The sequence below is a fragment of the Pseudochaenichthys georgianus genome, unplaced genomic scaffold, assembly GCF_902827115.2.
Source record: "Pseudochaenichthys georgianus unplaced genomic scaffold, fPseGeo1.2 scaffold_505_arrow_ctg1, whole genome shotgun sequence".
Taxonomy (NCBI): domain Eukaryota; kingdom Metazoa; phylum Chordata; class Actinopteri; order Perciformes; family Channichthyidae; genus Pseudochaenichthys; species Pseudochaenichthys georgianus.
Window position 1 is genome coordinate 64,960 of NW_027263066.1, and position 27,365 is coordinate 92,324.

Consider the following 27,365-nt stretch of genomic DNA (forward strand, 5'->3'; position numbering starts at 1 on the left):
CCTAGGTACACTTCAACGATGAGAGACAGGATGAGGGGAAAGAATCCAGAAAATCACATTGTCTGATTTTTAAAGAATTTATTTGCAAATGATGGTGGAAAACAAGTATTTGGTCAATAACAAAAGTTCATCTCAATCCTTTGTTATGTACCCTTTGTTGGCAACGACAGAGGTCAAACGTTTTCTGTAGTCTCCACAAGGTGTTCACTGTTGCTGGTACGTTGGCCCGTTCCTCCATGCAGACCTCCTCTAGAGCAGTGATGCTTTGCGGCTGTCGCTGGGCAACACGGACTTTCAACTCCCTCCAAAGATGTTCTATGGGGTTGAGATCTGGAGACTGGCTAGGCCACTCCAGGACCTTGAAATGCTTCTTACGAAGCCACTCCTGCTTGCCCGGGCGGTGTGTTTGGGATCATTGTCATGCGAAAGACCCAGCCACGTTTCATCTTCAATGCCCTTGCTGATGGAAGGAGGTTGTCACTCAAAATCTCACGATACATGGCCCCATTCATTCTTTCCTTCACACGGATCAGTCGTCCTGGTCCCTCTGCAGAAACACAGCCCCAAAGCATGATGTTTCCACCCCCATGTCTCACAGTAGGTTCTTTGGATGCAACTCAGCATTCTTTCTCCTCCAAACACGTCTCGTTGAGTTTTTACCAAAAAGTTCTATTGTGGTTTCATCTGACCAGATGACATTCTCCCAATCCTCTTCTGGATCATCTAAATGCTCTCTAGCAGACTTCAGACGGGCCTGGACATGTCCTGGCTTCAGCAGGGGGACACGTCTGGCACTGCAGGGTTTGAGTCCCTGGCGGCGTAGTGTGTAACTGATGGTAGCCTTTGTTACTCTGGGCCCAGCTCTCTGCAGGTCATGGACTCGGTCCCCCGTGTGGTTCTGGATCTTTGCTCACCGGTCTTGTGATCACGTTGACCCCACGGGGTGAGATCTTGCGTGGAGCCCCAGATCGAGGGAGATTATCAGTGGTCTTGTACGTCTTCCATTTTCTAATAATTGCTCCCAGTTGTTTTCTTCACACCAAGCTGCTTACCTGTTGCAGATGCAGTCTTCCCAGCCTGGTGCAGGTCTACCATTTAGTTTCTGGAGTCCTTTGACAGCTCTCTGGTCTTGGCCGTAGTGGAGTTTGGAGTGTGACTGTTTGAGGTCGTGGACAGGTGTCTTTTATGCTGATAACGAGTTCAAACAGGTGCCATTAGTACAGGTAACGAGTGGAGGACAGAGGAGGCTCTGAGAGGAGAAGGTACAGGTCTGTGAGAGCCAGACATCTTGTTTCTTTGGAGGAGACCAAATACTTATTTTACCAATTCATTCATTACAAATCCTACAAAGTGATTTCCTGGATTCTTCCCCCCCCTGTCTCTCAGAGTTGAAGTGAAGGGTGAACATCACAGGCCTCTCATCTTTCTAAGTGGGAGAACTTGCACAGTTGGTGGCTGACTGAATACTTTGTTGCCCCACTGGATGTAACACACACAACTACAAAGGTAGAACAAAAAACACAACAGGGGACCACTCTACTCTACTCTCTACTCTACTGTCCATATTTCCCAGCGTTGTTCACAGATCTCTGCTTTAGTCCTTAGACAGTAGCTCAGTCTTTCCAGGATAATATGTGATATTTACATTAATAAACAGAGGTGGGAAGTACTGGAGTACAAATACTTTGTTACTGTCCTTAAGTACATTTTTCAAGGATGTGTGTACTTTTACCATCTCTGTTAGTAGATACAATATTTGGAGGAACAGATTGTTCTGTATGAAGCCTCCTCTCGCTCGCAAAAATATCTCTCTCGAGAGTGAGAGAGCGAAAAAAAAGCGAGGAGAGAGAGCGAAAAAAAACATCGCGACCTCTCTCTCTCTCTCTCTCTATCTCTCCCCCTCCCTGCGCTCTTCCCCCTCTCTCTCTCCTCTCTCTCCTCTCTCTCCTCTCTCTCTCCCCCCTCTCCCTCCTCTCGCTCAGCTGTCTGTTCTCCCCCTCATGGAGCCTGTTCTGGGGGGAGATCTGAACCTCTTCCCCCCGTACGGCAGCTCCTCTCTGGGCTCAGAGTCCAGACTGACGGGATCCTTTGGGAACGGCTGCCTGGGGGGAGTCACCGACTACTACTCTACCCTCATATACAAGGTACTACTACTCTCCCCTCATATACAAGGTACTACTACTCTCCCCTCATATACAAGGTACTACTACTCTCCCCTCATATACTAGGTACTACTACTCTCCCCTCATATACAAGGTACTACTACTCTCCCCTCATATACAAGGTACTACTACTCTCCCTCATATACAAGGTACTACTACTCTCCCCTCATATACTAGGTACTACTACTCTCCCCTCATATACAAGGTAGAACTACTCTCCCCTCATATACAAGGTACTACTACTCTCCCCTCATATACAAGGTACTACTACTCTACCCTCATATACAAGGTACTACTACTCTCCCTCATATACAAGGTACTACTACTCTCCCTCATATACAAGGTACTACTACTCTCCCCTCATATACAAGGTACTACTACTCTCCCCTCATATACAAGGTACTACTACTCTCCCCTCATATACAAGGTACTACTACTCTCCCCTCATATACAAGGTACTACTACTCTCCCCTCATATACAAGGTACTACTACTCTCCCCTCATATACAAGGTGCTACTACTCTCCCTCATATACAAGGTGCTACTACTCTCCCCTCATATACAAGGTACTACTACTCTCCCCTCATATACAAGGTACTACTACTCTCCCCTCATATACAAGGTACTACTACTACTCCCCTCATATACAAGGTACTACTACTCTCCCCTCATATACAAGTACTACTACTCTCCCCTCATATACAAGGTACTACTACTCTCCCCTCATATACAAGTACTACTACTCTACCCTCATATACAAGGTACTACTACTCTCCCCTCATATACAAGGTACTACTACTACTCTCCCCTCATATACAAGGTACTACTACTCTCCCCTCATATACAAGGTACTACTACTCTCCCCTCATATACAAGGTACTACTACTCTCCCCTCATATACAAGGTACTACTACTCTCCCCTCATATACAAGTACTACTACTCTCCCCTCATATACAAGGTACTACTACTGTCCCCTCATATACAAGGTACTACTACTCTCCCCTCATATACAAGTACTACTACTCTCCCCTCATATACAAGGTACTACTACTCTCCCCTCATATACAAGGTACTACTACTCTCCCCTCATATACAAGTACAAGCTACTGTAATACTGCAGTAATACTACAATACTAATACTCGAACACTTTAAGAGGAATAGAGAGTTAATAAATGTGTGTTTGATATGTATTAATTCCTCTCTTCTCCATCTTTCCCCCCCCAGCAGAACAACCTGAGTAACCCCCCCACCCCCCCGGCCTCACTGCCTCCCACCCCCCCACCCGCCCCCCCGACAGAAACACATCAACGGCTTCGCCTCGACGGAAGAGCTGCAGAGGAAGGAGGGTAAATAAGGACGCTTTTTATTAAAGCAGCAGCAGAAGAAGAATACAGCTGATCCTCCTCTTCTTCGTCTGTTTTCAGTGAAAGGTGTGAAGCAGAAAGGGGAGGAGCTTCTGGGTTTAAACCACGCCTCCAAAACAGTCGATGTCCCCGCCTCCCTGCCGACGCCCCCCCACAACAACCAGGAGGAACTCAGGTAAACATGCGCTGTGGTGCGTTCAGGCTCCTTCCAGTGAGCATTGGGTATACATCATGGCAAATGTACTTTTTAGTGAGAAACTTTTTTACTTTTAATATTGTTTTTTTCATATATGATATTTTCTGACTCCATGTTCTTGGTGTGCTTTCAGGGTGGACTCGTCGGGCCGCAGTTCTCCAGAAGGTTACGTTCCCGCTTCGTCTCCAGAGAGCGACGCTGAGGTCAGCCGATACCCTGACCTCTCCTTCATCAAACTGGAGCCTCCATCGCCCTGCCCATCGCCTACATTACCCATAATGCCCTGCTCCTGGGGGAAAGGTCAGTGTTAGATTAGGTCACTGTGAAGTTAAAGGTGTGTGTGTGTCAAAGTCAATCTTTCAGTTTGTGTTTACGGACAGAGAGATCGAAATATCCCAAATATGTATATACATATACACGCAATCAACAGACAAATGTATACATGCACACATTAAGACATAAATAAAAGCACAACAATCAATATATACAAGATAACAGTTGTGTGTGTGTGTGTGTGTGTGTGTGTGTGTGTGTGTGGGTGTGGGTGTGGGTGTGGGTGTGGGTGTGGGTGTGGGTGTGGGTGTGTGTGTGTGTGTGTGTGTGGGTGTGTGTGTGTAGGCTCAGCAGTGAAACAGGAAGTGAAGGTGGAGCCTCACCATCAGGCTCCTCCCTGCTCCAACACTGATCTGGTTACCATCGCCATCACCCTCAACCCCGTCGCAGCGCAGGTATACTTTACTGTATATATATATTATTTATATTTTTAAAAAGACATGTTAATGTACAAATATTCCAGAAATGTACCCAACATTATTATTTATTTTATTGTATTATTTATTTTATTGTATTTTTTTTAAAATTATTATTATTTACTTTATTGTATTATTATTTATTTTATTATATTATTATTTATTTGATATTATTATTTATTTTTTTGTATTATTATTTATTTTATTGTATTATTATTTATTATATTGTATTATTATTTATTTTATTGTAGTATTATTATTTATTTTATTGTAGTATTATTTATTTTATTGTAGTATTATTATTTATTTTATTGTATTAGTATTTTATTGTATTATTTATTTTATTGTAGTATTATTTATTTTATTGTAGTATTATTATTTTATTTTATTGTCTCGTCTTTTCTGTGTCTTCTTTCTTTTCTTGTCGTCTTCTTCTTTCTTTTCTTGTCTTCGTCTTTTCTTGTACTTCTTTCTTTTCTTGTCGTCTTCTTCTTTCTTTTCTTGTCGTCTTCTTTATTTTCTTGTCGTCTCTTCTTTCTTTTACTGTCTTCGTATTTTATTGTATTATTTATTTTATTGTAGTATTATTATTTATTTTATTGTATTATTATTTATTTTATTGTATTATTATTTATTGTATTGTATTAGTATTTATTTTATTGTATTAGTATTTATTTTATTGTATTAGTATTTATTTTATTGTATTATTATTATTTATTATATATATGTTCTAACCCGTGATAAAACCCTGTGTGTCTTCAGAGTGTTGCAGGTGTCATGGCGGCGGTGGCGGAGCTTCTTCGTGTCCCCGTCCCCACCGACTACCAGCTGAGCCGCCCCCCCGGCCCTCCCGGCCCAGAATGCAATGCTCTCGCCCTGCTGGCCGGGGTCCGGGTGCCCCTCCCTCACGTGAGACCAAATAAAGAATACATTTTATTTGAAAATAATGACAACACACATCAAACATTGTGTTCAAGTTTTGCGGACAGCTTTTCTCCGACAGTTATTTGATGACTTCGTTAATCACCGTTATCTTAAAATTGTGTGTGTGTGTGTGTGTGTGTGTGTGTGTGTGTGTGTGTGTGTGTGTGTGTGTGTGTGTGTGTGTGTGTGTGTGTGTGTGTGTGTGTGTGTGTGTGTGTGTGTGTGTGTGTGTGTGTGTGTGTGTGTGTGTGTGTGTGTGTGTGTGTGTGTGTGTGTGTGTGTGTGTGTGTGTGTGTGTGTGTGTGTGTGTGTGTGTGTGTGTGTGTGTGTGTGTGTGTGTGTGTGTGTGTGTGTGTGTAGGGTTCAGCAGTAAGCAGAATGCAGAGACCCTCACCAGCTACTGGGAGCACTGGTTTGTACACTCTGCAATATGTACACACTTTCCATTATTACCTGCACACTCGAAAATGAGAACACACAACAAGAACATGTGATTGATAGGTGTGTGTGTGTGTGTGTGTGTGTGTGTGTGTGTGTGTGTGTGTGTGTGTGTGTGTGTGTGTGTGTGTGTGTGTGTGTGTGTGTGTGTGTGTGTGTGTGTGTGTGTGTGTGTGTGTGTGTGTGTGTGTGTGTGTGTGTGTGTGTGTGTGTGTGTGTGTGTGTGTGTGTAGGTATCCGAATGGACTACATCCAACATGGCGCCCCCTCTGCTGCTGCCGCCAGGACTCAGTGCTGCAGCTACTGCAAGGTGCTTCTGGGAAATGGAGTGCGCATCAGCAAGGAGATCAAACAGGTTGGTGGCAGGATGGCGGTGAACTCTGTCAGAGACGTTCTGACTCAGCAGACCATAATAACCAGCTGTCAGAGCATCCTCTGGAGCCAAAGCATGCTCTGGACCCAAAGCATGCTCTGGACCCAAAGCATGCTCTGGACCCAAAGCATGCTCTGGACCCAAAGCATCCTCTGGACCCAAAGCATGCTCTGGACCCAAAGCATGCTCTGGAGCCAAAGCATCCTCTGGACCCAAAGCATCCTCTGGACCCAAAGCATGCTCTGGACCCAAAGCATCCTCTGGACCCAAAGCATCCTCTGGACCCAAAGCATCCTCTGGACCCAAAGCATCCTCTGGAGCCAAAGCATCCTCTGGACCCAAAGCATCCTCTGGAGCCAAAGCATCCTCTGGACCCAAAGCATCCTCTGGACCCAAAGCATCCTCTGGACCCAAAGCATCCTCTGGAGCCAAAGCATCCTCTGGACCCAAAGCATGCTCTGGAGCCAAAGCATCCTCTGGAGCCAAAGCATCCTCTGGAGCCAAAGCATCCTCTGGACCCAAAGCATGCTCTGACAGAGAATCTGAAGTTAGCCGCTAAGAGAACATCCGGCTTCGTAGTGCAGGCCTCTGGTTCCATGTTGTTGTTTGTTTCTCATGTGTTGATGTTTGTCTGTTGATGTTCCATGTTGTTGTTTGTTTCTCATGTGTTGATGTTTGTCTGTTGATGTTCCACATGGAGCTGCTGTGATGCAAGGAGCATTTCAGACTTGATCTGGCCATTAAAGTATAATCGTATCATATGGTAGAGTGGACTACAAATATGGCCGACAGGAAGTGACTGTGTGTGTGTGTGTGTGTGTGTGTGTGTGTGTGTGTGTGTGTGTGTGTGTGTGTGTGTGTGTGTGTGTGTGTGTGTGTGTGTGTGTGTGTGTGTGTGTGTGTGTGTGTGTGTGTGTGTGTGTGTGTGTGTGTGTGTGTGTGTGTGTGTGTGTGTGTGTGTGTGTGTGTGTGTGTGTGTGTGTGTGTGTGTTGCAGGAGGGTCAGCCCCGAGCGACCCGCATGATGTTCTGCAGCACCAACTGCTCGTCTCTGTTCAACTCCGACGTGCAGAGCAGAGCCGCTAACAAGGTGAGGCTCACCTGGGAGGACCCTGTAACTGGTTTGAAGCGTCTTCATTGGTTTTAAACCACTTAAGTTAATCTCTATTTGGTTAATTGGTTGATCACATGTTTAGTAATAATGAATGTGTGTTTTCCTCAGACCCCCCTCATGCTGGCGGGCCCTGAGTGCCCCCCTCCCTGCAGGGTGCATCAATACACCAGCAACATGTCCACCATCGCAGTTCACTCCCTCCTCCTCCCTCCTTCCTCTCCTACCCCCTCTTCCTCACCTCCTCTCTCCTTCCCCCCCGCCGCCGCCATCACCACGGAGACACGCCCCCGCATGGACAGCCTCAAGGTGGGTGTGGCTAAAGGAACAGCTGATTTCTGTTTTTGTTGTCATGATAATAAGGCCTTGAATCTTGATTGGTTGATTGATTTTTGAGACTCTGTGATTGGTTCCCAGGTGAAGGTGAAGCTGAAGCCCCGCCCCCGAGCTGTACCTGGGGGGGAGGAGTCTAATCGCTCCGGGAAAAGGACGAAGTGCTGCAGGTGGAGGAGGTGGAGCTTCAACATCACGCTCAGCAGGTTAGCATAGCATCTAGCATGATAGCACTTAGCACTCTGCAGCTTAGCATAGCATCTAGCATGATAGCACTTAGCACTCTGCAGGTTAGCATAGCATCTAGCATGTTAGCACTCTGCAGGTTAGCATAGCATCTAGCATGATAGCACTTAGCACACAAGCCTGTTAGCATCATATTAGCCTTAGCTCAGTCTGATAGCATCACTCTGTTTGTCTCTCTTTACCCAGAGGCCCTTGCACCCCTAACGAGGCGGTTTCCATGCCAACGGAGGAGGAAGTGGACGTTCTCCTGAAGAAGTTGGGGGTGTGTCTCCTTCCAGACCCTTTCCCTAAAGACGAGCGGAGATGCTGCTTCTGTAACCAGCAGGGAGACGGACATACTGACGGACCGGCAAGACTCCTGAACCTGGACCTGGACCTCTGGGTGAGTTAGAGGGCCCAACATTAGCCTCCTTTAGCTTAGCGGTGGTGACGTGAAGTCATGTGACTGTGCTGTAGTTTTTTTATAGCCCAACATTAGCCTCCTTTAGCTTAGCGGTGGTGACGTGAAGTCATGTGACCGTGCTGTAGTTCCTTTATAGCCCAACATTAGCCTCCTTTAGCTTAGCGGTGGTGACGTGAAGTCATGTGACTGTGCTGTAGTTCCTTTATAGCCCAACATTAGCCTCCTTTAGCTTAGTGGTGGTGACGTGAAGTCATGTGACCGTGCTGTAGTTCCTTTATAGCCCAACATTAGCCTCCTTTAGCTTAGCGGTGGTGACGTGAAGTCATGTGACCGTGCTGTAGTTCCTTTATAGCCCAACATTAGCCTCCTTTAGCTTAGCGGTGGTGACGTGAAGTCATGTGACTGTGCTGTAGTTCCTTTATAGCCCAACATTAGCCTCCTTTAGCTTAGTGGTGGTGACGTGAAGTCATGTGACCGTGCTGTAGTTCCTTTATAGCCCAACATTAGCCTCCTTTAGCTTAGCGGTGGTGACGTGAAGTCATGTGTCCGTGCTGTAGTTCCTCTATAGCCCAACATTAGCCTCCTTTAGCTTAGCGGTGGTGACGTGAAGTCATGTGACCGTGCTGTAGTTCCTTTATAGCCCAACATTAGCCTCCTTTAGCTTAGCGGTGGTGACGTGAAGTCATGTGACCGTGCTGTAGTTCCTTTATAGCCCAACATTAGCCTCCTTTAGCTTAGCGGTGGTGACGTGAAGTCATGTGACCGTGCTGTAGTTCCTTTATAGCCCAACATTAGCCTCCTTTAGCTTAGCGGTGGTGACGTGAAGTCATGTGACCGTGCTGTAGTTCCTTTATAGCCCAACATTAGCCTCCTTTAGCTTAGCGGTGGTGACGTGAAGTCATGTGACCGTGCTGTAGTTCCTCTATAGCCCAACATTAGCCTCCTTTAGCTTAGCGGTGGTGACGTGAAGTCATGTGACCGTGCTGTAGTTTCTTTATAGCACAACATTAGCCTCCTTTAGCTTAGCGGTGGTGACGTGAAGTCATGTGACCGTGCTGTAGTTCCTTTATAGCCCAACATTAGCCACCTTTAGCTTAGCGGTGGTGACGTGAAGTCATGTGACCGTGCTGTAGTTCCTATATAGCCCAACATTAGCCTCCTTTAGCTTAGCGGACGTGACTGAATTTTTTAGAGAAAAGCTATGAAAGATTGAACACTACTTTGAGAGTAGATCACATTATCCTTTGTTTACTGACATTACTTTGCACTCAGCCCCAGAAAAAGGATGTGTGACTGAGATGAAGGTATAAATAAACATTAAACACAAACCGGTGAAGTCATGTGACCGTGCTGTAGTTTCTTTATAGTCCAACATTAGCTTACATCATGGTGTTGATATGTATAGACTATCCCACTGAACTCACCTGCCCCCCCCCTCTCAGGTACATCTGAACTGCGCCCTCTGGTCCTCGGAGGTTTACGAGACGCAGGCCGGCGCTCTGATCAACGTGGAGCTCGCCCTGCGTCGCTCTCTCACTCTGCGCTGCGCTCACTGTCAGAGGAGAGGAGCGACCAGCGGCTGCAACCGCCTGCGCTGCACCAACACCTATCACTTCAGCTGTGCTCTGCTGGCACACTGCACCTTCTTCAAGGTACACACACACACACACACACTGTCAAATGTACTATTATACACGTATATAAGCAATAACCCCCTCTCCCCTCCAGGACAAGACGATGCTGTGCCACTTCCACAAGCCCCGCTCAGTGGGAGGAGCCCTTGGAGGGGGAGGGGCCAGTGACCGCTGTTCCTCCTCTGGCTCCTCCCCCCTCCCCTGCGACCCTCCCGTCTTGTTGCTAAGCGACCCGTACGACTGTGAGCTTCGCTGTTTCGCAGTGTTTCGGCGCGTGTTCGTGCAGCGAGACGAGGCGCGTCAGATCGCGGCGGTGGTTCAGAGGGGGGGGGGCCCGCACACCTTCAGGGTGGGGGCTCTGCTGTTCCACGCCATTGGGAGGCTCCTCCCCCTTCAGATGAGACGCTTCCACAACAAAACGGCCATTTTCCCCATCGGATATCGAGCCGATCGCATCTATTGGAGCATGAGAAACAGCAACAGGTGAAACTACAACTCCCAGCATGCTCTGTAATCTGTAGAATGTGGACTGTGACCTGGAGAGCAGCGTTCCTCTCATTGGTCCACGTGTGTGCTACTAATACTACTTCTACCAGGACTAATACTACTTCTACCAGGACTAATACTACTTCTTCTACTAATACTACTACTAATACTACTTCTACTACTAATACTACTTCTTCTACTAATACTACTTCTTCTACTAATACTACTTCTTCTACTAATACTACTTCAACTACTACTAATACTACTTCTTCTACTAATACTACTTCTTCTACTAATACTACTTCTTCTACTAATACTACTTCTTCTACTACTACTACTTCTTCTACTAATACTACTTCTACCAGGACTAATACTACTTCTACCAGGACTAATACTACTTCTTCTACTAATACTACTTCTACCAGGACTAATGCTACTTCTACCAGGACTAATACTACTTCTACTAGGACTAATACTACTTCTACTAGGACTAATACTACTTCTACCAGGACTAATGCTAGCAATCCAAATAAAATAGCATTAAAAAATAAAAAGAAGAAAATATTTATGTTGACCCAGAGAGCAGCGTTCCTCTGATTGGTCCAGGTGTGTGTGACATCATGGTGTGTGTGTGTGTGTGTGTTTCCAGGCGCTGTAAGTACCTGTGCTGTGTGGAGGAGCAGGAGGGCCGACCGCTCTTCAAGGTGAGGGTCGAGGAGCAGGGATACGATGACATCATCCTCACTGGACCCTCCCCCAAAGGTAAACAGGAAGTGACATCATGTTTTACTCACGCTGTACATTTTACATTTATATTCAATTTAAAATGTAATATTCCATTCCTCAAACACACTGAATGTATATATAATATCCTGCTTCATAATTAGTTTACTGTACATTTGTATTCCAACCAGAGGTCGCGTTAACCGAATATTTTCCCTCTTTTTTAACAATGACGGGAAAATCTGAAAGCAGTCCGTCGTTTTGACAGAGGGGCGTCAAACTCAATTTCATCACGGCCACATTCGCATTATGGCTGCACTTAAAGGGCCGGTTGTAACTTTAAGACTATATAAAAAGACATATATAGATATTTAATAAATATAAAATAATGTATTATATTACATTATTGCCTCTGCATTGGATTATTATCGGAGAGGGTAGTAACTTCATAATTAACTACATGTGAAAGCAGAAGATAGGGCAAATAATTGGAAGTCTCTTCAGTCACAAAGTGATTGAAACAGAAAAGAACATTCTGGAAAAAAAGACATTTTGAGAAAACGTCAAATTCTGAGAAAGAAGCATATTTGAGATGCATTGTGGGACATGTAGTTTATGGGCAACGTGCTTCTGTAAATCGGCATGTAACCGTATAATAAACATATTATATTCTTTGCAAGCTCTTGTGGGGCCGCAGAAGTCGCGGGCCGGATTTGGCCCCCGGGCCTTGAGTTTGACCCCCCTGGATTAGAACAAACAGAACAGCGCCAAAGCCTCCGAGGCTCCGGTGTTACGCCGTGTTATGCTTTCCCGCCACAAAGGAAATGACATAGTTTCCAAACCGTGCCGAACAGATCATTGTAATGTCTGGGAGACTTTGCTTTCCGAGGTGCCGTGGGCATAACGCGGCGCGAGCGTGCCCCCCCCCCCCCTCCCGGTTGAGCATGCTCTCTCTCTCTCTCCCCCCGCCCCCTCGGAAATGTTACGATCCTGTCCGTCCAGCGCAGCCTCTGATTTCAACATGTTTTAATACTATTTTATTTCTATTTGAGACGTTTACATTTTGGATTGTTTATTTATAGTCTTTTAATTTCTCTAATAAGATAGAAAGTACTTTATTGATTCCAATTTGGGAAAGGCACATTAAGAAATTAAGAGTAGAAATTACCAATCCAAAATGTAAACATCACAACAACTAGAAATCAAATAGCATTATAAAAAAAAGTAGAAAAAATACAAGTGGAAAATATAAATTAACATTAATTTACATTAACAAAATATAAAGCAGGATATTATATATTCACTAATTGTATAAGGAATGGAATATTAAATTCAATATTAATATTAATTTTAATTTCTCTAATGTTCAAAGCCTTGTCTCTTTCTGCGACGCAAACATCTCCCACTTTGGGATCAATAAAGTCCTTCTTATCTTCCGTTCAACTCTTCAAGAAAATATTGATTCCTCGAGACTTGGAAATAATACCTTCAAATTAACACATGTTGTTCTTTGTGTGTGTGTGTGTGTGTGTGTGTGTGTGTGTGTGTGGTGTGTGTGTGTGTGTGTGTGTGTGTGTGTGTGTGTGTGTGTGTGTGTGTGTGTGTGTGTGTGTGTGTGTGTGTGTGTGTGTGTGTGTGTGTGTGTGTGTGTGTGTGTGTGTGTGTGTGTGTGTGTGTGTGTGTGTGTGTGTGTGTGTGTGTGTGTGTGTGTGTGTGTGTGTGTGTGTGTGTGTGTAGTGGTGTGGGATCAGGTTCTGGAGCCGGTGTCTCAGCTCCGGGTCTCCAGCGGGACTCTGAAACTTTTCCCAGTTTACCTGAAGGGAGAAGATCTGTTCGGACTGACCACCTCCGCTGTGACCAGGATTATCGAGTCTGTGAGTCTCTCGCGCACACGCACACACACACACACACACACACACACACACACACTGCTGTGTTCGTGAGGATTCTTTTTTAGGGCCCGAGCGTTGACAGGATGATCATGTCTGTTGAAAGATGTGATATTTTAGGGTTGTTGTTAACATGAGGCAAAAAGCTCCATAGCCCCTCGCTCAGGTTTCACCTACAGGTGAGACGTTTGGCAGGTGTGTGTAGTCCGGCGAGACGCACAAAAAAGCCTCCTGGCGTCATATCGTAAACTCAACCGGAAGTCGGCCATTTAGATTTTATTTGCAATTCTTGGTCAATTTTTACACTTTCCATAAAAAAAAAATCACCTTTTCGCCCTCTGTCTGAAACCAGAGCCCAGTCTGCTGTGATTGGTTAGCTGGCCGGCTCTGTTGTGATTGGTCAACCGCTTAGAGATGTCCCGCCCCCTTAGCCTATCAATGTGTTGGAGCGCTAGCCAATAGGAGCGCTTTTGTTCCACTGTGATGTCATTATGTTACATAAGTAAACAAAGGAGTCCAATGGAGGCGTTTTTTAAGTTTATTAAAAGTCAATATGTTTTCTGTTCGTGTGTGTGTGTGTGTGTGTGTGTGTGTGTGTGTGTGTGTGTGTGTGTGTGTAGCTGCCGGGGGTGGAGGTGTGTGATCAGTACACCTTCAGGTACGGCAGGAATCCTCTGATGGAGTGGCCCCTTGCTTTCAACCCCACAGGGTCCGCTCGCTCCGAACCCAAAGCCATCCAGACCAAGAGGTAAACTGTCCTCCTCCAGCCTGAGAGTAGCATGCTAACAAGGGTACCAACTAGCTGTGAACATGAGAGTAGCATGCTAACAAGGGTACCAGCTGCAGCTGTGAGCATGACAGGATGTGTGATCAAGCATGCTCATTTCTGACGCGGAGCTAATCTGAAGTAAACATTGAGTACTGCTTTCTGTTCCTCCATCTTGTGACTGTGTGACTCCCTCTCTTGATATCAGCATGTGAAGGACACTGCTCAGGAACTAGTCTCTGTATGTGATGACTCCCTCTCTTGATATCAGCATGTGAAGGACACTGCTCAGGAACTAGTCTCTGTATGTGATGACTCCCTCTCTTGATATCAGCATGTGAAGGACACTGCTCAGGAACTAGCCTCTGTATGTGATGACTCCCTCTCTTGATATCAGCATGTGAAGGACACTGCTCAGGAACTAGTCTCTGTATGTGATGACTCCCTCTCTTGATATCAGCATGTGAAGGACACTGCTCAGGAACTAGTCTCTGTATGTGATGCCTCCCTCTCTTGATATCAGCATGTGAAGGACACTGCTCAGGAACTAGTCTCTGTATGTGATGACTCCCTCTCTTGATATCAGCATGTGAAGGACACTGCTCAGGAACTAGCCTCTGTATGTGATGACTCCCTCTCTTGATATCAGCATGTGAAGGACACTGCTCAGGAACTAGTCTCTGTATGTGATGACTCCCTCTCTTGATATCAGCATGTGAAGGACACTGCTCAGGAACTAGCCTCTGTATGTGATGACTCCCTCTCTTGATATCAGCATGTGAAGGACACTGCTCAGGAACTAGTCTCTGTATGCGATGACTCCCTCTCTTGATATCAGCATGTGAAGGACACTGCTCAGGAACTAGTCTCTGTATGTGATGCCTCCCTCTCTTGATATCAGCATGTGAAGGACACTGCTCAGGAACTAGTCTCTGTATGTGATGCCTCCCTCTCTTGATATCAGCATGTGAAGGACACTGCTCAGGGACTAGTCTCTGTATGTGATGCCTCCCTCTCTTGATATCAGCATGTGAAGGACACTGCTCAGGAACTAGTCTCTGTATGTGATGACTCCCTCTCTTGATATCAGCATGTGAAGGACACTGCTCAGGGACTAGTCTCTGTATGTGATGCCTCCTCCCCTCTGGAGAGCATCAGAAACAAGGATCCTGAGAAGAAGCTCGAGCCGGGGACCAGGAGAGTCTCTAACGGTTGCCTCGTGACTACATGTGTATTAAAGTGTAGCTTCCCTGTGCTAGGCCCACCCTCCTGACCAGCGCGGCCCCCCGCTGCCAGGGCTCTGTGGGCTCCATCGTGGGCCTGGTGCCCGGCGTCCTCTCCCTCTCTCCGGGGGAGCTACTGGTGGGGGGGGCGCACCAGGGGAGACACTCCAAGGCCTCCCAGTACAGACGCATGACCAGCGAGTGGAAGACCAACGTGTACCTGGCTCGATCCCGCATCCAGGTGAGAGGAGGGACGCATGGGGGGGGGGACGCATAGGGGGGGACACGGGACCAAAGACTGGAGTAAAGACGCCTTAGAAACATCAGAAGTATATATAAATAACCTCCCTAGAGACACTTGAGTAATGTCCAGAGAGTATATATAGAAAGGCCTGGAAACATCTGGAAGGGAAGAGAGACGTGTGCAGATGAATGATGTCACTTCCTGTTCAGGGTCTGGGTCTGTACGCGGCCAGAGACATGGAGAAGTGCACCATGATGATCGAATACATCGGAACCATCATCAGGAGCGAAGTGGCCAACAGGAAGGAGAGGCTGTACGAGGCCCAGGTAACACACACACACACACACACACACACTCACACACACACACACACACACACACTCTGTACCTTCATAGAGGGTCAGGGCGGCTAAGACGTGGGTTATTGAGATTCCTTTTAGAAATCTGTCTTTAGTCAAACTGGGATTTTTGTAAACCAATCACTGATGTTTCTCTGTGTGTGTGTGTGTGCGTGTGTGTGTGTGTGTAGAACCGCGGTGTGTACATGTTCCGGATCGATAACGACTTTGTGATCGATGCCACCATCACAGGAGGACCGGCTCGGTGAGAATAAAACACACATTTTGTCTTTTTTTTGGGACATTCTTCCCACAAAGTTCTGACTGTGTGTGTGTGTGTGTGTGTGTGTGTGTGTGTGTGTGTGTGTGTGTGTGTGTGTGTGTGTGTGTGTGTGTGTGTGTGTGTGTGTGTGTGTGTGTGTGTGTGTGTGTGTGTGTGTGTGTGTGTGTGTGTGTGTGTGTGTGTGTGTGTGTGTGTGTGTGTGTGTGTGTGTGTGTGTGTGTGTGTGTGTGTGTGTGTGTTGTGTTCAGGTACATCAACCACTCGTGTTCTCCTAACTGCATCACGGAGGTCGTCTCTGTGGAGAAAGAGAACAAGATTATCATCAGTTCCTGCAGACGCATCCAGAGGGGAGAGGAGGTACACACACACACACACACACACACACACACACACACACACACACACACACACACACACACACACACACACACACATCCAGAGGGGAGAGGAGGTACACACACACACACACACACACACACACACACACACACACACATCCAGAGGGGAGAGGAGGTACACACACACACACACACACACACACACACACACACATCCAGAGGGGAAAGGGGGGTACACAGACACACACACACACACACACACACACACATCCAGAGGGGAAAGGGGGTACACACACACACACACACACACACACACACACACACATCCAGAGGGGAAAGGAGGTACACACACACACACACATCCAGAGGGGAAAGGGGGTACACACACACACACACACACACACACACACATCCAGAGGGGAAAGGAGGTACACACACACACACACACACACACACACACACACACACACACAAATAATGGAAGGCTTTTTATTTGTTAAACCCAGGATTAGCTTTGTTAGCTTTTATTTGCACATGTATCAAAGATGCTAACCCCGTGTTTTAGCCCCAAGGCGCTATGAATTGTGGGAAAATAAAACGTTTACTATTACCCCGTTTCTCAGCTGTCGTACGACTACAAGTTCGACCTGGAGGACGACCAGCACAAAATCCCCTGTCACTGCGGAACCGTCAACTGCAGGAAGTGGATGAACTGAACACACACACACACACACACACACACACACACACACACACACACACACACACACACACACACACGGTGCTGAGGCTACACTCATATCAGAAGTTATGAAATAATATACTGATCGTAAATAATGACGAAAGAAGAGTTTGATTGACAGACGAGGGGCGGGGCTTACATATGATTGACAGGCGGGGGCGGGGCTTATGCTGAGGCTGGTCCTCTGTGTGTATATTGTGTGTAAAATGATGTAAATGTGAAATAGCAGAATGTTAAGTTGCACTATGAAAAAAATAAAAACACAAAAACAGATCTCACAGAAACATACTTGACCCCCCCCCTCGGCCCCTCCCTGCGTTTTGTTAATTTCTGTAAAATAAGAGATTTTTTTGTTGTTGTTTTTTGTATTTATTACTGAATGAAGCTATTTTCTAAATCACGATGAGTTCAAGGTCCGCAGTCGCAGCCTGTAAATATCTGTATCATAAATTTAACAGAAGAGTTTAGAGCGCTACCGTCACGTTTTAAATAAAGTTTTCTGTTACCTGTGGGCGGCCTTCTGTGTTTCTCTGCCCTGCGTTTTGTCTGCAGGTGTTTTCAGTGTGAGGACTGTGTCCAGGCGACTTTCTGTTTTTTTATTATCCCACGTTTAAATCTGTGTGATGTTTTTTGTTTTTGGGAAAAGTGTGGAATCTGATTTAGGATCATTTACAGAAAATAAAATATTTTACATCTTGAAAAATTAAACATGAGTCCTCTTTATTATTGAGCCTTGACATTTATCTTTAAGACATGATTATATTTCTTTACAAAAACACCGCTCACTTATTTATTCTATATTTGTTGTTATGTCATGTTTTATTTTTGTGTTTGTTTAATTCTCTGTTTTGTTGTTGTTTTTATTTGTACTTTGTCCTCGCAGCTTCTGAAGTCACCGACAGACGGGTTAACAGTGATATCAAACAACACACAGTTATTAATAGACTGAAGGTGCGACATTCACCACTCACACACACAGACACATACACACACACACACACACTCGCATACACACACAGACACACACTCGCATACACACACAGACAGACACACATACACACACAGACAGACACACATACACACACAGACACACACAGACACACACACACACACACAGACACACACTCGCATACACACACAGACAGACACACACAGACACACACACACACACACACACACACACACACAGTTATTAATAGACTGAAATAAGAAGGTGCGACATTCACCACTCACTCACACACACACAGACACTCACATACACACACACACACACTTGCATACACACACAGACACACATACACACACACTCACAGACAGACAGACACACACACAGACTCACATACACTTGCATACACACACAGACACACTCACAGACAGACACACATACACACACTCACATACACACAGACACACACACACTCACAGACATGTACACACACTCACAGACATGTACACACACACACACACACACGTGTACACACACACACACACACACACAGTGAGAGCTCCTGTTACCTGTTGTGACCAATGTCGAAAAGTTATCTGAAATCTGGAAGTAAAATGTGAGAATTCTCCCAAAAGTATAATTACATCAGTTGGAAAGTGTTAAAAGTGTAAGATCTAATCAAATGCTGATAAATATATTTAAAAAAATATTATTGATAGAAAATGTGAAAGAATGTTGTAAAATATGTTTTTTTTAAATGCCTGACAAAATCTAATAAGTTAAAACGTATGAATGTCCAAAAAGTATTTAAAATATGTTTTAGCATCATTTCAAAGCTAAAAGGAATCTGCTTCTCTGAGAGACTCAACCCGTTCCCTGCACAATCAATATCTGGGTTATATTATATTTAAGACATTTTACTGAAAAAATACCGTTTTTTATTTGATATAAAAACTTGTACTTCACCTGAAATGGATCCTTCTTCCTGCAAATCAGACGCTGTGATTGGTTGTTTGTTTCCTGACTGCAGCATCTGTGTGTGTGTGTGCGTGTGTGATTGAAAAGTGACAGTGCACACACACTCCCTGACAGACTGAAGTGGTGTGTGTGTGTGTGTGTGTGTATTCATGAGGACTTTCTCTGCGATGCCGGAGATGTTTAACCTTCTTCAGCTCTGTGAAGTTTTATGAGGTACGTCATCAATAATGTTTATCTACGTTATAATAACTGAAACAGGTGTGTGTGTGTATATGTGTGTGTGTATATATGTGTGTATGTGTATATATGTGTGTGTGTGTGTGTATATATATGTGTGTGTGTGTGTATATATGTGTGTGTGTATATATGTGTGTGGAGGATCTTAACATTTACTTTCAGCTCGTTTATCGTCACAACAACTTATTTAGTTCATGGTAAATGTTCTTAAAAAGGATTTGAAAGGAAGTACTATTTAAGGCTATTGGCACAACAACAACAATAACAACAACAACATCAAGTATTATTAATCAGAAAAAAAACATTTATTCCTCAGTATTTACATTTTTAAAAAGTATTCCTTGTATAATTAAATTACCATGAATTAAAAATAAAAAGCAAATACAAATATTTGAGTTTTTATATTATTGTGTCCATCTTCAGAGTCTAAAGACCAACATGCAGTCCTCAGGTGATCTCAGGTGAACTGGTTGTGATGGGAGGAGCTTCCTGCGGGGAACAGGTGAGGGAGGAGCTGAGGAGGGGTGGGGGGGGCGAGGAAAACCTGATGTCAGCTGATCGGATCCGGAAAATCACCGTCAGACAATTTGGATTCACCGTCCTGAGCCTCGCCCGCCGTGGACTCAAGGTGCAACTATCTACAATCAATTAAACATCGTTGTTGGTTAACAATTAGATATGATCATTATAGGCCTGATATCCTTACTTCAGGAACATAGTGACATCACTATGGTACACTTGCGGTGGTGACGTGAAGTCACGTGACCGTGCTGTAGTTCCTTTATAGCCCAACATTAGCCACCTTTAGCTTAGCGGTGGTGACGTGAAGTCATGTGACCGTGCTTAGCGGTGGTGACGTGAGGTCATGTGACCGTGCTTAGCGGTGGTGACGTGAAGTCATGTGACCGTGCTGTAGTTCCTTTATAGCCTAACATTAGCCTCCTTTAGCTTAGCGGTGGTGACGTGAAGTCATGTGACCGTGCTGTAGTTCCTTTATAGCCCAACATTAGCCGCCTTTAGCTTAGCGGTGGTGACGTGAAGTCATGTGACCGTGCTGTAGTTCCTTTATAGCCCAACATTAGCCTCCTTTAGCTTAGCGGTGGTGACGTGAAGTCATGTGACCGTGCTGTAGTTCCTTTATAGCCCAACATTAGCCTCCTTTAGCTTAGCGGTGGTGACGTGAGGTCATGTGACCGTGCTTAGCGGTGGTGACGTGAAGTCATGTGACCGTGCTGTAGTTCCTTTATAGCCTAACATTAGCCACCTTTAGCTTAGCGGTGGTGACGTGAAGTCATGTGACCGTGCTGTAGTTCCTTTATAGCCCAACATTAGCCTCCTTTAGCTTAGCGGTGGTGACGTGAAGTCATGTGACCGTGCTGTAGTTCCTTTATAGCCCAACATTAGCCTCCTTTAGCTTAGCGGTGGTGACGTGAAGTCATGTGACCGTGCTGTAGTTCCTTTATAGCCCAGCATTAGCTACCTTTAGCTTAGCGGTGGTGACGTGAGGTCATGTGACCGTGCTTAGCGGTGGTGACGTGAAGTCATGTGACCGTGCTGTAGTTCCTTTATAGCCCAACATTAGCCTCCTTTAGCTTAGCGGTGGTGACGTGAAGTCATGTGACCGTTCTTAGCGGTGGTGACGAGAAGTCATGTGACCGTGCTGTAGTTCCTCTATAGCCCAACATTAACCGCCTTTAGCTTAGCGGAGGTGGTGGACCAGAGAGATGCTGCCTTCAGGGACCACGCCTGAAACTCTGTATAATAGTAATACTAGATATAAGCGTTGTTATTGTAGTTTATAACAGTGTGTGTTGCCATAGGAGCCTCCAGATGAATTGTGGGAGTTGTTGGAGCTGCAGAAGTTGAACCTCTCTCTGAATTCTCTGAAGTCACTTCCTGCTCCGCTCGCTCAGCTCAGAAACCTGGAGGTGCTTAACCTGTGGGGGAACCAGGTACACACACACACACACACACACACACACACACACACACACACACACACACACACACACACACACACACACACACACACACACACATATACCATATACATCACTTCAGGGGTCATTACATTGACTTACATGCATTTCCTGGAGACTTGTCAACAGATGTAGGTCTCCACAAGGAAGGTAATGCTAGGCCGCACACACGCACACACACACACACACACACACACACACACACACACTATTGAGATTTGTCCCCGTGTGTTTCTCACTGGTTCTGAAGGTTGGTGGAGGACGGAGGGACAGAAACTGGATCCTGGAGGATTATGGGGGATTATAATCTTTATTTATCCAGAGCCAGCAGCTGTTATTGGGGGGGGGGGCTGCCTTGCTCATTACGGAGTCTTTACAGGGGCAGACGGCACCTGTGAAGACTCCGTAATGAGAGGTGAAAGAATATCAGTTTACACGTCTTCGTTAGTGTGCTGGAGCTTAATAAAGAACGACAGCCTGATGGAGACGTTCAGTTTGAGTCTTTGTACGTATTTCCTGCAGAAGTTCTCACATATTGTACTTCAGTACCAGTAGAAGTACTACAATGTAGAAGTACTCTGTTACTTTCCACCTCTGATATTAAACCTGTTGTTTTCAGCTGAGCAGTCTGCCTCCAGAGATCGGAGAGCTGAAGAAACTCAGGGTTTTATTCGCCTACAGAAACCGCCTGACGGAGGTTCCTGAAGAACTGGGATCCTGCACCCAGCTGGAGGTAATACTACTGGTACTACAGGAAATACTACTGGTACTACAGGAAATACTACTGGTACTACAGGACATACTACTGGTACTACAGGACATACTACTGGTACTACAGGACATACTACTGGTACTACAGGACATACTACTGGTACTACAGGATATACTACTGGTACTACAGGACATACTACTGGTACTACAGGAAATACTACTGGTACTACAGGACATACTACTGGTACTACAGGACATACTACTGGTACTACAGGAAATACTACTGGTACTACAGGAAATACTACTGGTACTACAGGACATACTACTGGTACTACAGGAAATACTACTGGTACTACAGGACATACTACTGGTACTACAGGACATACTACTGGTACTACAGGAAATACTACTGGTACTACAGGACATACTACTGGTACTACAGGAAATACTACTGGTACTACAGGAAATACTACTGGTACTACAGGTAATACTACTGGTACTACAGGACATACTACTGGTACTACAGGACATACTACTGGTACTACTGGAAATACTACTGGTACTACAGGACATACTACTGGTACTACAGGACATACTACTGGTACTACAGGAAATACTACTGGTACTACAGGAAATACTACTGGTACTACAGGTAATACTACTGGTACTACTGCAGGAATACTACTGGTACTACAGGACATACTACTGGTACTACAGGACATACTACTGGTACTACAGGAAATACTACTGGTACTACAGGAAATACTACTGGTACTACAGGTAATACTACTGGTACTACTGCAGGAATACTACTGGTACTACAGGAAATACTACTAGTACTACTGTAAACACTGCAAGAAATACTACTGGTACTACTGCAGGAATACTACTGGTACTACAGGAAATACTACTAGTACTACTGTAAACACTGCAAGAAATACTACTGGTACTACTGCAGGAATACTACTGGTACTACAGGAAATACTACTAGTACTACTGTAAACACTGCAAGAAATACTACTGGTACTACTGCAGGAATACTACTGGTACTACAGGAAATACTACTGTAAATACTGCAGGAATACTACTGAAAATACTACTGGTACTAAAACACTGCTGGAAATACTTCTGGTACTACTGCAGGAATACTACTGGTACTATTGTAAATACTACTGGTACTACTGCAGGAATACTACTGGTACTACAGGAAATACTACTGTAAATACTGCAGGAATACTACTGTAAATACTACTGGTACTAATATAAAGAGTGCAGGAAATACTACTGTAAATACTACTGGTACTAAAACACTGCTGGAAATACTACTGGTACTACAGGAAATACTACTAGTACTAATGTAAACACTGCAAGAAATACTACTGGTACTACTGCAGGAATACTACTGGTACTACAGGAAATACTACTGTAAATACTACTGGTACTACTGCAGGAATACTACTGGTACTACAGGAAATACTACTAGTACTACTGCAAGAAATACTACTGGTACTACTGCAGGGATACTACTGGTACTACAGGAAATACTACTGTAAATACTGCAGGAATACTACTGAAAATACTACTGGTACTAATATAAAGAGTGCATGAAATACTACTGTAAATACTACTGGTACTAAAACACTGCTGGAAATACTTCTGGTACTACTGCAGGAATACTACTGGTACTATTGTAAATACTACTGGTACTACTGCAGGAATACTACTGGTACTACAGGAAATACTACTGTAAATACTGCAGGAATACTACTGTAAATACTACTGGTACTAATATAAACAGTGCAGAAAATACTACTGTAAATACTACTGGTACTAAAACACTGCTGGAAATACTTCTGGTACTACTGCAGGAATACTACTGGTACTATTGTAAATACTACTGGTACTACTGCAGGAATACTACTGGTACTACAGGAAATACTACTGTAAATACTGCAGGAATACTACTGGTACTAATATAAATAGTGCAGGAAATACTACTGTAAATACTACTGGTACTAAAACACTGCTGGAAATACTACTGGTACTACAGGAAATACTACTAGTACTACTGTAAACACTGCAAGAAATACTACTGGTACTACTGCAGGAATACTACTGGTACTACAGGAAATACTACTGTAAATACTGCAGGAATACTACTGGTACTAATATAAACAGTGCAGGAAATACTACTGTAAATACTACTGGTACTAAAACACTGCTGGAAATACTACTGGTACTACAGGAAATACTACTGAAAATACTACTGGTACTAATATAAAGAGTGCAGGAAATACTACTGTAAATACTACTGGTACTAAAACACTGCTGGAAATACTTCTGGTACTACTGCAGGAATACTACTGGTACTATTGTAAATACTACTGGTACTACTGCAGGAATACTACGGGTACTATTGTAAATACTACTGGTACTACTGCAGGAATACTACTGGTACTATTGTAAATACTACTGGTACTACTACAGGAAATACTACTGTAAATACTGCAGGAATACTACTGTAAATACTGCAGGAATACTACTGTAAATACTACTGGTACTAATATAAACAGTGCAGAAGTCCACTTCCTGCCCTCAGGTCCTGAGTCTGGCGAACAACCAGCTCTCCTCTCTGCCGGCGTCTCTCTGCCGTCTGACCCGACTCAGGAAGCTGAACCTGAGTCAGAACCAGATGTTACACCTGCCGGAGGCCGTGTACAGCATGAAGGCTCTGGTAAACTCCTGTACTACACACCTGTACACACCTGTACACACCTGCACACACCTGCACACACCTGCACACACCTGCACACACCTGTACACACCTGTACACACCTGTACACACCTGTACACACCTGTACACACCTGTACACACCTGCACACACCTGTACACACCTGTACACACCTGTACACACCTGTATACACCTGTCCACACCTGTACACACCTGTATACACATGTACACACCTGTACACACCTGTACACACCTGTACACACCTGTACACACCTGTACACACCTGTACACACCTGTACACACCTGTATACACCTGTCCACACCTGTACACACCTGTATACACCTGTACACACCTGTATACACATGTACACACCTGTACACACCTGTACACACCTGTATACACCTGTACACACCTGTACACACCTGTACACACCTGTACACACCTGTACACACATGTACACACCTGTACACACCTGTACACACCTGGTCATAGCTTCACCTCCTCCACCTGTCCTCATCCAGGTGTTCCTCCACCTGGCCGGGAACCGTCTGGAGAACCTGGCGGAGAACCTCCAGTCTCTGACGGAGCTGAAGATCCTCATCGTCGAGGGCAACAACCTCCACTCCCTGCCCAAAGCCCTCTGCTGCCTCACCAGGTAACTACACCACCTGCACAGGTAACTACACCTGTTGCCACACCTGGACAGCTTAAACAAAGGTAACTACACCACCTGCACATGAAACTACATCTCAGGTAACTTCACCTTAAGTGTCTCCCTTCACCAGGTAACTCCACCTTAAGTGTCTCCCTTCACCAGGTAACTCCACCTTAAGTGTCTCCCTTCACCAGGTAACTCCACCTTAAGTGTCTCCCTTCACCAGGTAACTCCACCTTAAGTGTCTCCCTTCACCAGGTAACTCCACCTTAAGTGTCTCCCTTCACCAGGTAACTCCACCTTAAGTGTCTCCCTTCACCAGGTAACTCCACCTTAAGTGTCTCCCTTCACCGGGTAACTTCACCTTAAGTGTCTCCCTTCACCGGGTAACTTCACCTTAAGTGTCTCCCTTCACCAGGTAACTTCACCTTAAGTGTCTCCCTTCACCGGGTAACTTCACCTTAAGTGTCTCCCTTCACCGGGTAACTTCACCTTAAGTGTCTCCCTTCACCGGGTAACTTCACCTTAAGTGTCTCCCTTCACCGGGTAACTTCACCTTAAGTGTCTCCCTTCACCAGGTAACTCCACCTTAAGTGTCTCCCTTCACCAGGTAACTTCACCTTAAGTGTCTCCCTTCACCAGGTAACTCCACCTTAAGTGTCTCCCTTCACCAGGTAACTTCACCTTAAGTGTCTCCCTTCACCGGGTAACTTCACCTTAAGTGTCTCCCTTCACCGGGTAACTTCACCTTAAGTGTCTCCCTTCACCGGGTAACTTCACCTTAAGTGTCTCCCTTCACCGGGTAACTTCACCTTAAGTGTCTCCCTTCACCAGGTAACTCCACCTTAAGTGTCTCCCTTCACCAGGTAACTTCACCTTAAGTGTCTCCCTTCACCAGGTAACTTCACCTTAAGTGTCTCCCTTCACCAGGTAACTTCACCTTAAGTGTCTCCCTTCACCAGGTAACTCCACCTTAAGTGTCTCCCTTCACCAGGTAACTTCACCTTAAGTGTCTCCCTTCACCAGGTAACTTCACCTTAAGTGTCTCCCTTCACCAGGTAACTCCACCTTAAGTGTCTCCCTTCACCAGGTAACTTCACCTTAAGTGTCTCCCTTCACCAGGTAACTTCACCTGCTCAGGTCACACTCAGGTATCTTCATCTCACCTGCTAACTGATTGTGTTCTCCAGGCTGGAGCTGCTGAATCTGGACTTTAACGACATTAAAGACGTCCCTCAGGTAACTCCATCTTTTCATAATTAAGATATAACGAGATCCTGTTGATGATGAAGAAGGTGATGAAGAAGGCGGCCATGTTTGTTTCCAGGAGCTGCACCAGCTGTGTCGGTTGGAGAGGTTGGCGTGTCACCCTCTGGATAAAGGACTTCATATTGTTCACAACCCTCTGATCAAACCAGTGAAGGAGGTGCTGGAGGCGGGGCTTAGCAGCCTGTTCAGCTACCTGAGGAGCACCTAGAGGGGCGGGGCTTAGAGGGGGGCTCATTTGCATATTAAACACTTCAGAAATATACAAATACATATACAAAAAATAATTGTCTTAATGTCAGAAATACACCTGACCTGATACTACATACAGATATACACCTGAACATCAGCAGGAGAGGACTCTTTAAAGTAGAGACACTACATACTGATATACACCTGAACATCAGCAGGAGAGGACTCTTTAAAGTAGAGACACTACATACTGATATACACCTGAACATCAGCAGGAGAGGACTCTTTAAAGTAGAGACACTACACACTGATATACACCTGAACATCAGCAGGAGAGGACTCTTTAAAGTAGAGACACTACATACTGATATACACCTGAACATCAGCAGGAGAGGACTCTTTAAAGTAGAGACACTACATACTGATATACACCTGAACATCAGCAGGAGAGGACTCTTTAAAGTAGAGACACTACATACTGATATACACCTGAACATCAGCAGGAGAGGACTCTTTAAAGTAGAGACACTACACACTGATATACACCTGAACATCAGCAGGAGAGGACTCTTTAAAGTAGAGACACTACATACTGATATACACCTGAACATCAGCAGGAGAGGACTCTTTAAAGTAGAGACACTACATACTGATATACACCTGAACATCAGCAGGAGAGGACTCTTTAAAGTAGAGACACTA

At 45.0% G+C, this 27,365-nt stretch overlaps 2 protein-coding genes across 4 annotated transcripts in view; both read left to right on the forward strand.

The window, feature by feature from the left end:
• Window positions 1-17,451, forward strand: part of LOC117442921 (histone-lysine N-methyltransferase 2C-like) — a 45,798-nt gene extending 28,347 nt beyond the window's left edge. The window contains 22 exon segments of the mRNA XM_034078874.2: window positions 1,983-2,144; window positions 3,389-3,451; window positions 3,453-3,703; window positions 3,858-4,024; window positions 4,343-4,452; window positions 5,236-5,382; window positions 5,758-5,809; window positions 6,069-6,190; window positions 7,205-7,297; window positions 7,430-7,627; window positions 7,736-7,857; window positions 8,084-8,279; window positions 9,743-9,952; window positions 10,029-10,417; window positions 11,070-11,182; window positions 12,881-13,017; window positions 13,653-13,780; window positions 15,058-15,262; window positions 15,475-15,591; window positions 15,795-15,868; window positions 16,135-16,243; window positions 16,848-17,451. Coding sequence (XP_033934765.1) covers window positions 1,983-2,144; window positions 3,389-3,451; window positions 3,453-3,703; window positions 3,858-4,024; window positions 4,343-4,452; window positions 5,236-5,382; window positions 5,758-5,809; window positions 6,069-6,190; window positions 7,205-7,297; window positions 7,430-7,627; window positions 7,736-7,857; window positions 8,084-8,279; window positions 9,743-9,952; window positions 10,029-10,417; window positions 11,070-11,182; window positions 12,881-13,017; window positions 13,653-13,780; window positions 15,058-15,262; window positions 15,475-15,591; window positions 15,795-15,868; window positions 16,135-16,243; window positions 16,848-16,940 — 3,258 coding nt within the window. The 3' untranslated portion in view covers window positions 16,941-17,451.
• A 1,560-nt stretch (window positions 17,452-19,011) lies between these two features.
• LOC117442927 (leucine-rich repeat-containing protein 30-like) lies at window positions 19,012-26,992 on the forward strand. 3 transcript variants are annotated; one of them, XM_034078882.2, is made up of 8 exons: window positions 19,012-19,103; window positions 19,551-19,755; window positions 20,948-21,079; window positions 21,726-21,839; window positions 24,399-24,551; window positions 25,072-25,205; window positions 26,396-26,444; window positions 26,533-26,992. In XM_034078882.2, the coding sequence occupies exons 2-8, from the start codon at window positions 19,603-19,605 to the stop codon at window positions 26,680-26,682; spliced, it is 885 nt and encodes a 294-aa protein (XP_033934773.1). In that variant the 5' UTR covers window positions 19,012-19,103; window positions 19,551-19,602; the 3' UTR covers window positions 26,683-26,992. The 3 variants fall into 3 exon arrangements, with proteins under 3 accessions (XP_033934773.1, XP_033934771.1, XP_033934772.1); XM_034078880.2 differs by having other exon boundaries at window positions 19,572-19,755; XM_034078881.2 differs by having other exon boundaries at window positions 19,572-19,755; window positions 24,417-24,551.
• Window positions 26,993-27,365: the final 373 nt, after the last annotated feature.